The sequence below is a fragment of the Perognathus longimembris genome, chromosome 2 (assembly GCF_023159225.1).
Source record: "Perognathus longimembris pacificus isolate PPM17 chromosome 2, ASM2315922v1, whole genome shotgun sequence".
In the NCBI taxonomy this organism is placed as follows: domain Eukaryota; kingdom Metazoa; phylum Chordata; class Mammalia; order Rodentia; family Heteromyidae; genus Perognathus; species Perognathus longimembris.
This window is the reverse complement of record NC_063162.1, coordinates 95,419,625-95,432,816: the sequence shown is the minus strand read 5'-3', so window position 1 is coordinate 95,432,816 and position 13,192 is coordinate 95,419,625. Positions and strand designations below refer to the sequence as shown.

At 34.8% G+C, this 13,192-nt stretch overlaps 1 protein-coding gene across 6 annotated transcripts in view; it reads right to left on the bottom strand.

Moving 5' to 3' along the window:
• Dgkb (diacylglycerol kinase beta) overlaps window positions 1-13,192 on the bottom strand; it is a 549,587-nt gene that overhangs the window by 411,329 nt on the left and 125,066 nt on the right. For all 6 annotated transcript variants that reach the window (XM_048337833.1, XM_048337834.1, XM_048337835.1 and 3 more), the window contains 2 exons: window positions 12,613-12,732; window positions 4,307-4,424 (listed from right to left, as the gene is read on the bottom strand). In XM_048337833.1, the coding sequence (XP_048193790.1) occupies window positions 4,307-4,424; window positions 12,613-12,732 (238 nt within the window). The remainder of the gene's footprint in view (window positions 1-4,306; window positions 4,425-12,612; window positions 12,733-13,192) is intronic.

Here is a 13,192-nt window from a genome sequence, read left to right as displayed (position 1 = left end):
ATGGCTTGCATAAGCAAAATGTTATATACAAACATGGAGATGTATAAGCAAACATATATGTTTTTGTATACACAGAATCTGGGCCATTAAATGAAAGCATACATTTCTTGGTATCCTCTCATTTTTTCATAGTTAGAGTCTGAGTAAAATTAGAAGTCAAACAGGTATTGATTTAATAAAATGTATCTAAACTGAGAGTTTCATATTCATAAAGACAAAGTTAATTTGGTGTTTTTGTCTATATGTGTCTATATATACATGAGTGTATGCACTAGCAAATATTACAGTTTGAATTCAGGGCCTTCTACTCACGCTCACCTTTTTTTTCTCATTACTGGTACTCTACTACTTGAGACACACCTTCGCCTGAACTTTCCTGGTTAATTGGAGATGGATTCTCTGAGTCATTTTTGCTTAGGCTGACTTCCAAAAGTGATCCTCAGATCTCAGCTTTCTGGGTGGCTAATGACAAGATTTAATTTACATTAAGAAAATGTGATCTAGTAATTAAACTTCCTGATCTCTTAATAAAAACATCATATTTGCATTCTTTAAAATATATCTACACTCTAAAATATTCATATCTGTGAGTTTTCTTTTTGGCAAGGTTGAGGAGGAAAATGTATTTCTATATTTCAATATTAATAATATATAGGCTATTTCAGTCACTACATTCGTTGGTAAAAATTGTGAGCATGAGCAACTACATAAGACTCTACTCAATCATTTCACAGATACCTTGTTTCATATGTTCTTATCAATAGCATCTACCAGAAAATATTTCCTTATTTTTAAAATAATTCATAGAATTTAAAAAATACAATGTCCATGGAATATGTTATAATGTAACTGGCCTTTGGAATATGGTCTTTGGCAACCTGTTTCTAACTTGATCTGTGGCAAATTTTGTGTTACTTTACTAAAATCCTTAACCTCTTAAGATATCATTTGCTTATATGACAGTAAACCATTCTTATTTTTTTCTTCTTTCTTGCTTTTTTTATTTTTTTTTGGTCTTGTTTGTTTATTTATCTGTCTTTAGGAGAGTAAAGGGAGCACAGATAGAGGGAGAGTGAACAAATGCAGCAGTAGTACTCACTAGACACTGTTAAAAATGACTTATACAACTTGTGAGAGAGGGTATGAGGAGGAAGAACTAGGGTAGGAAAGGGGGTGACATTGTCAGAAAAGAAATGTACTCATTACTTATGTAACTGACCCCTCTGTATATCAGCTTTATTATTTATTATTTATCAATTAAATACAATTAATAAAGACATAGTAGATACTATGCTCAACTTCAGAATGGGGTTGAAAAGAAGAGAGTAGAAGTAAAGAGATTAGGAGACAATAAGTTTAACTTGGAGGCGAGTTTGTTTTTGTTTTGTTTTGTTTTGGCCAGTCCTGGGCCTTGGACTCAGGGCCTGAGCACTGTCCCTGGCTTCTTCCCGCTCAAGGCTGGCACTCTGCCACTTGAGCCACAGCGCTGCTTCTGGCCGTTTTCTGTATATGTGGTGCTGGGGAATCGAACCTAGGGCCTCATGTATATGAGGCAGGCACTCTTGCCACTAGGCTATATCCCCAGCCCTTGGAGGCGAATTTGAATTAAGAGTTCACTTACTAAGAATGTATGCACATTTTATAGTTACAAGCAAAGTAACTTTCAAAAATAAAGATGAGTCAGGGTGCATGTTGCTCAGGCCTCTAATCCTACTTCAAAGCCAGCCTATACAGGAAAGGCTGTGAGACTCTTATCTTCATTAACCACCAGAAAACCGGAATTGGTGCTATGGCTCAAGTGATAGAGCACTAGCCTTGACCTGAAGAGCTCAGGGATAGCTTCCAGACCCAGAGTTCAAACCCCATGACTGACAAAAATTAAATTAAAAAGATGAAAGACTACTCCCTTCCTTGAATTTATGTACTGTATAGTAGTAGAAAGGGGAAAAATAGGCGTACTCACTAACATATAAGTTCTTTATAAATGTAGCAATGCCATAAATATGAAGGCTAAAAGCCATCCATTAGAAGGTTTGAGCAAAGTTTGCAAAAATTATGAAAATCTTAAGCTCTAGTGGAACATTTTCTCTGTTTCATAATAGACTTCTTTCTTGTAGCTTTTTTGAGTAATGATTTTATTTTTTGGTTCCCTTTTGATTTTTTTTTTTTTTTTTTTTTTTTTTTTGTCTGTTGTGGGGCTTGAACTCAGCCTGGGCACTGTACCTGAGTTCTTCAGCTTAAAACGAGAACTCAACCATGTGAGCCACAACCTCACTTCCAGTTTTCTGGTGGTTAATAGGAGATAAGAGTTTCATGGACTTTCATGCCCAGGCTGGCTTTGAACCACAATCCTCAGATCTCATCCTGAGTAGCTAGTATTACAGAAGGGAGCCACTGATGTCCCACCGTTCTTTCGATTTTTTTTTTTTAAGCAAAAGCAACTAAATGTTAAATAGCAATGGTTCCTCTGATGTCATCTCTTGAAAAAGTCATTATTTGTTTTTTCAACTGATTATTATGCCTACCTAGGAGAAAACACCTTCACTGGAGAAAAGCTTCAGGGCATAATCAATCTTTTTGGTTTTCAAAGATTTTCCCCTCCCTAGACACCCCTTTTTCCAGTTTGAAAAGCATCAGGTTATAAAAGTGTGGTACTCTATGGGCAACTCGCTTTGCCCTGGCCCAGATGCCACAATAGAAAATGACTGGAGATTAGTACATTTGGGGTAAACTCAATTTTCTTGTGAAGATTAAGAAGGCAGCCACCATGTCTACTTTAATATCAGATAATACGTCCTCTTAGATATATCTTATTAGAGAATGTATGTCCCCATACTAATAATGAAGGTACTAGATGAAAATGAAACTCTGAAAACCACATACTGTATGGAAGTCACGTTTAAAAACTAGATTTAGTTAAATGAGAATTAGATGTGACTAATAAACTTGATAATGGTCAGGTACCAGTGGCTCATGCATATAATCCTAGCTATTCAGGAGGCTGAAATTTCAGGATGAAGATTTGAAGCCATCCCAGGAAGAAAAGTCTGAGATACTCTTATTTCTAATTAGGCACCAAGACTGGCATTCTATCACTTGAAGCTGTGGCTGAAGTGATAGAATGCCAGCCTTGAGTAAAAAAGCTAAGCAAGAATGCAAGGCCCTGAGTACTAGAACAAACAAAAAATCAAAACAACAAAATTAAAGGAAAACAAAAAAAACCAACAAGTTCACAATTTAATAACTTCACTCAAAGCAAGAAAAGAGTGGACAAATTCCTGGGCTAATGGAGATCTACAGCCTTAGTGAATAGGGCATGGTATGTATTCTAGATACTCTAGCAGAAAATTTGGAAATATAAATTATTTTAAAATACATTATAGGTAGAAAACGACTTAGTTGATTTCATAAATTACCTGTTCAATACCTTATTAGATAATCCTGGTGGGTGGTGCTGGATTAAAGAATAAAACCAAACTTGCAAAAATAAGTGAACTGAAACTAGTAAAACAACTACAAAACACCAGTGCCTTGGGTTTCAATATTTGTAACTGGATATGGAGATTTTCTTTATGACAGGTTTAAAAATAATGGGCTGAAGATGTAAAATTTCTTAGTCTAAATGAAAGTTTATTTTTAATTGATTAAGTCTGTATATGTGTGTGCCAGTCCTAGAGATTGAAATCAGGGCCTGAGCACTGCCCCTAAGCTTCCTTTACTCAAGAATAATAGTATTCTATCACTTGAACCACAGCTCTACACAGCTGCACACAGATCTGCTTCTCGATTTTTCTTTTCATAGTTCATTGCAGATAAGACTCTCAAGGACATTCCTGCTTGGGTGCTTTGAACTACAATCCTGAGATCTCAGTCTCCTGAGCAGCTAGGATTATAGGGAAGAGCCTTTGGTGCTGGGATCACTTGGCACAAAATTAAAGATTTGAGGTAGTTGGTTTATAATAATTAAAACCCTCTGAATAAAAGAGGTGACAGAAAAATCTAAATAAGATACAAACAAGAAGTTACTTGAAAATTTCAAAATAATCCTTAAATCTCTTACTGATTCCAGTAATAGAAAGTAAAGAGAAGAATTAGAACATGTGCTTCTTTGTCAATGGAAGGGTTTCCCCGAGACAGAGAAAGGTAAAATTGGAACCACCTAAGCATTCTGGACACTTCTGAAGAACTGACATGCGGGAATAGGCAGTGTCTGGAAAACTTCTGAAAACTCCATCCCCAAAGAGGACTAGGCATGACCATGAGTCTTTCCTGGGGCACGGGGGGGGGGGGGGGTGATGACACTCACAGGAGCAGCAGAGGCCCTGCTTCCCCACGCCGATCAGCATGTTCAGGCAAAGGTTGCAGTAGGCGGGTTTGTTAAAATGCTTGAGTCGCCACACGTGCTGCCCATCATCCTTCACATTCTGCAGGAGATGTAAGGGAAACAGATTTCGCTTAATGAAATAAACAGTAGAAGAGGGAAGTGCCAATTAAATTCAGAGCTGGACTGAAGCACTTGAAGACAATCTGTTATTTCATCTCTGACGTTCTCCAAGATCGCCACGAGTCTTTGGAAAAACACATGAGTGCTAGTGGAATGATATCCTGCTAACCACTCTTGGATGCTATAGCAACCTGCAGATTCTTGTCTGGTGAGAACACTTTTAACAGCCTACCCCAAACTGAAGAGCACCCAGTCCCAGAATTCGGGCCCCATGACTGGCAATTAATAAATAAAATAACATCATACTATGTCTACAATAACCAAGTTTAGTAAATATTAAAGGCCTTGGTTGCATTACCACTGTTATTGCTCTTTCATAAAATATGAATTGTACCATCATGGAAAGATGGTAAGATATTGAAAATGCATTAGGACATTTGTAAAATCACTATACTGATTTGACACAATAGAATCTTTACTTTAAATTCATTCATGACTTTTATTAGCAATGCTATAATTATTTTTTACTACACTAAATAAATCTCTATATAGTAATTACTTCTCTAGTGGATGTTTACTCATATCTAAATATCTCAAGATTACAGTAAAATGAAATATATGGAGTGAATTAACCTTGAGCCTCTTACAAGAAAGTCAAAATTTCACATCTACCTAGAATATATCATTTTTTTGTTACCCTTGTTTTCTTCATTAAGGTGTTGCATTCATTTGTTACCCTTATTTTCTCAAACATCATTCATTGGCATTTAATTGACCGTAGTATACCTCAGGACTTTTCAGGTAGGTGAAATTATCATATGTGTTAGAATACATTCCAAATATTTTTTGACCAACAACTAAGGGCTAGGTGAAATAACATTAATTATGAAGAGTAGGGATAATGCTATCAAGTATAGAGTTGCATGTTTACTCGGTCAGGAGAAAAGCTCCTAATTTAAAACACCAGAGATACAAGGACGTATGAAACTGTAACCCTTCTGTACACCACTTTGACAATAAATAAGTAATTATTTTTTTAAAAAAAGAAAATGCTAGAGATATTCTGTAATAGTTAATTCTTGCATTAGAACTACAGTTGTCAAATTTGTGTCATCATATGAAATGCTAATGAAAATCTTTCCTGGAAAATCATTTGTCCATGAGTTTCTTGAGATTTTGAACATTTTAAAAGTAGGAACCCAACATATTTTTTCAAGCAATGTTTTAAAGATTCTTGAATACTAAACAGCCTTGAACAATGGGGAAGTGTCTCCCTCCAGAGGAGAGGGGAGGCTGACTTCTTGCCTTGTCTAACAAAGATGGTCTCTTTCTTCTAAGTAAAGGTTAATCAGGTTTTATGACAATACTGTTACAAGAGATTTCCTTTCCCTAGGCCTAGATTTCCCAGTTCTGTTGTTTAGGATGGCAATTGTTTTCATCACAGGCTACCATCCCCAAGAGACTTGGGGAGAAAGTCACTGCTAGTTGGTTTGCTGTAATAAAGCCATTGTTTCTGACCTTGGAAATCCTATCTCCTTTTGGACCATCCAGGGAAGTGCTGAAGCCAAGCTTACACAGTAAACTGCAAACCGCGTAAATCTTAGACCTTTCAAAATTCACCAAGCTCAGGTGTGCTTTATTGACAAGGAGCTCCCAAGCTCCCAAGAAAAGAAGCAATGAAAAGGTATCACAGAGATGGCATCAAAAGACCTAATTGCTTCAATTATCTTGAAAAAAAAAGCTTTGTAATAATTTCCAATGAGTCCTAACATTTCTAGTAAATCTATTATGTAAATTGGACAGCGCATGGTGAACTTTACAGAATTTTCCAACCTGTGCATATTTTTCATTTCTAATCTCTTAAAATATTAATCATTCATTCATAAAAAGTTTAAATCTGAAGCTATTAAGTTTAAATCTGAGGCTATTAGTTAAAAATAAAACTGATAAACTTTAAAAGTAGTGGTTAAGTGCTTAAAACATTTTCAGTGAGGGGAAAACTATAATTTCGCTATGTATTTCTGTTTTGTAATCCTTGTCATTTTATTTTCCAGTGATTGTCCATTCTCTGTGCATAAGCCTCATCCTGGTGGAAAGCCCATATGGACGAAGTTAACTGGCATTTTCCTTATCAAAAAACAAACAAGTCTGAGCGTGGGTGTTCTGTCAATCTGAACGCTTAGCCGTGATACAGGCTGTAACTGATGTACAAATCCATTACCCATAAAATGCTTACTCCCCCACCCTCAAAAAAAATTATATAGCTTTATAGCTCTTAGCCGGATGCATGACCAAAATATGCAAGGGATGAAATATGTATGTGATTTCTTTGAGTGGAAAAATTGAAACCAGGAGCCAACTAGTTCTCAGCAGTGAAAATTATCCTGAGTGGCTGCAGCTTCATGTCTTGTCTTGTTTGTCTTACTTAGATTGTAAACTTCGTGGGGGAGGTAGGAGAATCTGTCACTTCTATATTCTATCAGCCAGTACAACATATTCCTATTAGTAATCCTATTGCAAATAAGTATTCATTGCAAAGAAAGACATTCACATGGGGGAGGGGGTCTGAGGGGGAAGGAAGGAATGGAAAATGCAGAAAGCTTGATTTGTGGCATTTTCTAAACATGTGGATAAGCTATTTCACATTTCTTCTATCTTCTTTTCTAATAAAATGAAAGTATCCACTTTCCTTTCCCAGGCGGTGGTGTGAGATTTCATTATACAATACCTGTGAAGTTAATTTAGCTCCTTGAAGAGTGGTGTTATATAAACAGCAAATATTATTACCATCATTGGTTTGAGTTTTATAACATCCCCAATGTTTGAGCCAGAAGAATTGAGATTATCTGTAATTTCATTATACTTTATTTCATTAAGATAATAATTGTTCTTTTTTTTCTTTCTATTACCAGAAGTAATACTACTGTGAGTTACAATGAAGCAACTCAGTTGCATGCTATACCCGAGAGAAATGTTTGGTGAATTGTAGTCTAATCCAGAATGCGATGGAGCTTCATGTTCTGCCTCAATGCTCATCTTCCTAGAAACCAGACACATATTTCAAAGGACTAAGTGTCCTATGGAACTGTTTGAAAACCTTTTCTTTATTCTAGAAAATTCTAAAGATTTTTTAAAAAGAAAAACCCTAAATACTTCCAAGAAAACAGATGGTTTGCAAGTCAACTAGGTCTATCGCCCCCTAACTTTCCCCACCATAAAGGGCCTCAAGGAGAAATTTTATTGATGGCCCAGAACAAATACTTCTCCCCCTATACTAGCTGTGTTTGACCAGGAGACTGAAGAGCTAAGCTTGCAATTTCCTTCCAACTCATTAAATAAGGAAGAACACTTAATAGACTTACTTAAAAAAAATGTTAGGTCTCCCTTAAGGTTAGCTCAATATGAAAGAAACAAAATGATGAGTTATATAAGGTTTTTGGTAAGAGGTTGTAGGAAAAAGTATAAAACTTCTGGTGAAATTATAATCAATTGCTAATTTTTAGAGAACACTTTTTGAGGGAAGCCTGGCACCCTATCATGCCTAGAACTCAAAAGCAAATTCTCCAGACCATGCTGCCACACAGTTGTTTTCTTTGGACGGCAGAGAGTTAAACTGAAATCTCAAGATTTATTCCATTTGTCCAGTTTTGCAACTCCTTTCTAGAATGAGACATTTATACATCAGGACAAAAATAACGCTTAGCAAAAATAAAGTGTAAAACATCAGAATGCTATATCACTTTTCTAAGTTTAATTTAGTTTTAAATGATGTCACCTCCTATTCTCTGTCGCTCAGCAATCTTATCAAAGAATACATTATCATTTTCTTTTCTCAATTATCCAGGGGGGAAAAAGGTAACATAACCCATTTATTCAAAGATGACATTTATGTTATATTCAAGAATTCATTGAATGTGAGTTTTTACTATTGAATATAGGTAGCAAGATAAAAATGTTCAACACAAAACAATAGAGGCAACCTACAGGCAAGATATTAAGTTTCCTTATTTCAAACAAGACTACTGCTTAAATAAGTATTCCCTGTTTTATGATTAATATCAGTGCAAACATTTTTTTTCTTTTTTTTTTTTGTTAAGCTACTGCTTTTCTTTTTTTTTTCTCAAATTTTTATTATCAAACTGACGTACAGAGAGGTTACAGTATCATACGTTGGGCATTGGATACATTTCTTGTACTGTTTGTTGCCTTGCAAAACTTTGATGAGGACTTGAGGTTATAGGGCTGAAAGTACAGAGTGCAAAAAATCCCTTTGCTAGTTAATGAATAAACCATTATGTATATGAGCTTTAAACCCATTTTTTTCTATTTAATGATTAAAACTAAATTAAACTTTTCTGTCTGCCATATGATAGACTGGTGACAAACTACATATAGTGAATGACAAACTGCAGCAATGGGTCAAATCTGCTCAGCAACCTGATTTTGTAAATAAAGTTCTATTGGGACATACCTTTGCTATGTTGCATATATAATATGCCTACTTATATTGTGCTTTAACATCATATGTTACCAAAGCCAGTTATTTAATCTGACCCTAAATATCCAGTTTCTGATCATTAAATAAGATGCAATTATTAACAAAGGAAACCATCATCATTCAGTATAAATTTTATAAAGATCTTCAATAGGATAAAAGATGAAGAAATAAGTCTAATACACATTTTTTGGTTTTGGTAATTAAAAATATAAAGTCAATTAAACTCTCCATTTTTCCTCAAAGACCACAAGAATTTATCCATCTGCCCTTGACTTGCTTATCTTGGATAGCGTGATGTTTCTAGGAAATAGGAAGAGGAACGCCTGCTGATCTCTAGTAATTTGGTACAGCATCAGATCCTAATAAAGTGTATCTCTTGACTTTAGTACAAAACAGGTATTTTAAATAAAGTAGCTTTTACAGTTCTGTTGATGAGAAATAGCAATTGTGATGAAATCATCACATTCTGCCTTCTGTTAGAAAAGAACGTGTCTCTCTTAGGACTCCCTTCTTCACTGCATAATTTGTCTGGCTCAAAGCAGTCATACTCAAATACACTGTGGTATTGAGTATGCACTACCAATTAGAATCTATTCCCAAAGCCCATGATTGACAAAAGACAAGAATATATAAGACAACAAACATAACAAGGCAGGCTTCACAATAAATGACCAAACTCAAGGTGAAACTTCTAGAGCTCCAATTTAATAGGCAAACAATGTGGAAAGGGTGAGGGAAATGGCATCATGGATCAAATTCTCCACAGGTAATAATCCTAATACCTTAAATGTTTACTGTAAGGAAATAAACCTCAATTACTTAAAAAAGATTCTCAACACTCAATTGTGTTGGTGTTATTTCTCCTTTTAAAAACAATATGCCTTACATTTATATTTATAGCATCATTGGTTTATGATAATTACACGTGAGTACAGGGCTTATCCATTTCATTAAAAGAAAATTTAAAATACAGTTGTTTTATTCTTTATTCTTTTTTATGTGAAAGAACAGGGACATTCAGTTGTTTCCTCCCATGGGATTAAAAGAATTCATTTATTTTTTAATTGTCAAAGTGATGTACAGAGGGGTTACAGTTTCATACGCAAGGCAGTGTGTACATTTCTTATCCAACTTGTTTTTTTATGAAGAAAAAATAATTTTGTCCAGTTGCTTTCATGTTAAACAATGTACCCCTGCCATCTAGTGGCCAACACTGGGACTACTGCTCTGGAATACAAGTTTTGATTACTAGTACAAAACCCTATTATTTTCGCATATATGTATATCTATATATATATAATGGAAATGTAATGTATAAGTATTGCATATAATGTGTATTATATATTAAAACATTTCCATTTGAAATATAATTGTACAATAAATTATTTATAGTTAACTAAGTGGATATTAAATTCAAGGAATTATCACCCAATTAAATTTACTTCTTTACCTGAAACTATCATAACAACTTAAAATACATAATAAGGTTAAACTCATATGCATAGATATTTGTGTATTAAATTATTCATGCTGAGTTTGTGTTTTATCAGACAAGTTGAGTATAATTTGTGTTCTTCTTGCTTCATGATTTTTAAGGGGTGAGATTTATAGGTGTGTTTCACTGGGCCTAGACAAAACCATGCTCTTTATATAATAACCTATATGTACAAATTAAAATGTCAAGAATCTCTAAACAGTAACATACTTAAAAATCATTCTGAAAAACTTTGTAGTGTGTAAAATACATGTTTCTAAAACTCCCTTCTCTGCTTTACTGTTTTAGTTTCTTTTTTTTTTTTTAATCTCCCAGTGCTGAGGATTGACACAAACTCTCAGGTACACTAGGCAAATGCTTTACCACTGAGTTCTAGGCTTCCCAAATCTTACCTATATATTTCTGACTCTTCTCTACTTGTCTACGTCACAGTTTCACTAAATACTTATAATATAAAATTTTTATCTTAAAAAATAGAACACTCTCCACTAGGAAACCATTCTTATTGACACTTCCTGACTGGAGTCATCTGCCAGCTATTTTTTAGTATTGAGTACCCAATGAAGCTTGCATTGTGGCCATTTGGTCAGTCTTCATTTTATTCTCCCCTTGTAGTTTGTACTGCATAATGCTTTATTAGTAGGATATGAGTAAGCATTTTACTAAGCAACTGATTCTAATATGAATATATACAATATGTTTTTATAAAAGGGACATGTAGTATATAAAAATATATAAGATAGCAGATAAAATATAAGACATAAGGAAATTTCTTTCCTTCCTTCCCTTCTTCCTTCCTGCCTTCATCAATCCCTCCCTCCCTCCTACTTCCCTTCTTCCTCTCCCTTCTTTCTTTCAAAATAGTTGCTTGCTAAAGAGACCTCGCTGGCATTGGGACTCACCTTGTTTTTGCCCAACCTCATAATATTTGCCAGCAAGCCTGGTTCCAAGTGACAGTAAGAGGACTGGGCATGGTAGCATACCACAGTTGTCCCTGATACTCATGACACTCAGGTATGATGACCTAGACTCCAGATCTACCAGAGCAAAGTTAGCAATAAATCCAGGGTATAGCTGAAGTGATGTAGCAACTGTCTAGGAAGCAGAGTCTGAATTTAATCTCTTGTATCACAAAATGGAAATGGGTTGAGCAAAGAGTAAGAAACAGAGAGATATATAATAATAGAAATGGGTAATAAAGATAAAAAAGAAACAAGTGATAATCTTGTGAAGCCCATTTATTTATTAATTCCTAAATCCTTAGTCCATTTGTATTTTCCTAAATCCATATGCACAAACAAAATTTTATATATATTCAATTTTCCTAACAGACTGTAGAAGGCTTGTGAGCTGAATTTTAAAAACCTGGTGTGTTGAATAGCTATCGTGTCATTTTGAATCTGCAAAATGTTGTATTGCTGAAATTTAGAAACAGGAAAAGTTTCACAGTGGAAAATATTGTGTTTTTGCATCTTGTAAATTTAAATGTGTGTGGTAATAGTGTTTTCTTTCCCTAAGGTTTTTAAAATCTAATTCTACATATCACTGTGTACATATAGCAACTGTTAATTGTTCTACAACAATTAATGCTAATATAAAAACCTAGCATTGACTATTGATGTCACTTCAAGCTTGGGTCACCAAAACTAGAATTCACAATGAAGTATTTAGTTGCCTATAAGTTTATCACTGGAGGTAGTAAGATAAGAAAACTTTGACCGGCGTACAATAAGAATTTAGCTGTCCTGGAGTATTACAAGGAAACTGTACACTTTTTATCTTTACATCTCTCCTCAACTTTAGATATGTAATTTCCTTTTCTATTGATTATCTGTAAAATAGATTATATTCATGAATGGAGAAATAGTAAATGAAGTGGATCACTATAAAAAAAACATAGTAATGGAACTCTTAATTGCCTGATAATAATGGAAAACAAAGGAGAGGAAAAAATATATTTAATCAAGGTGCTACTTGAAAGGGATCAATATGTTTGTGTTAACCATTATTGCTCAAGGAACTACAGTTAAATTTCATAGTGACAAACATGAACAAGTCCAGGCACTCACTACATGCTGAAGGGCAGCAAATGACCAGATTAGTTTGTAACCAACAGTGATTCCAGAGAACTCCTTTGCCTTTTCACCAGGCTGCCCTCCTCAAGAGATTGCTTACATTTTCCAAGCCAAGGAGCACAAGAAGTGGGATGGTTGTCATCCCCCCTTGAATCCACTCCTCCAGAGACACGGTGCCATCGTGGTCATAGTCGATTTCTTCCATCATTTCGTGGAGGATCTGCGGAAGACAGGAGAGAAAAAGTGCAAAAGCATGAATCCCATGATCTTAACTCCGTACTCTACATTACACTGAACTGATCAGACCCCATACCGACTAAGTTGGGAACTGGGACACATCTCTCCTTAACTCAGTACAACATTAGTCCTAACTGTTAGTGAGAAAATGCAGTGACTGTTTGGGGTTTTTTTGTTTGTTCGTTTGTTTTTAGGTTGTTTTGTAACGATTTTTAGCTACCTAGACCAATCAACTTCTAGAAATAAGTTTTAAAGTTTTAATATGTTTCAAATGTACAGCACAAGTAAAATAAGAACTTTAAGAGTTGAAAGAGATCTTTAATTACTTTCTCAAGATTTTTTTAGGTTCATATATATGCCAGAAAATGTCTGAACAAATTAACTTCATGGCAAAGAGCTCAAATAATTCTTTGCTAAGTAGAAACGGGTGAGGGAATTAAGTT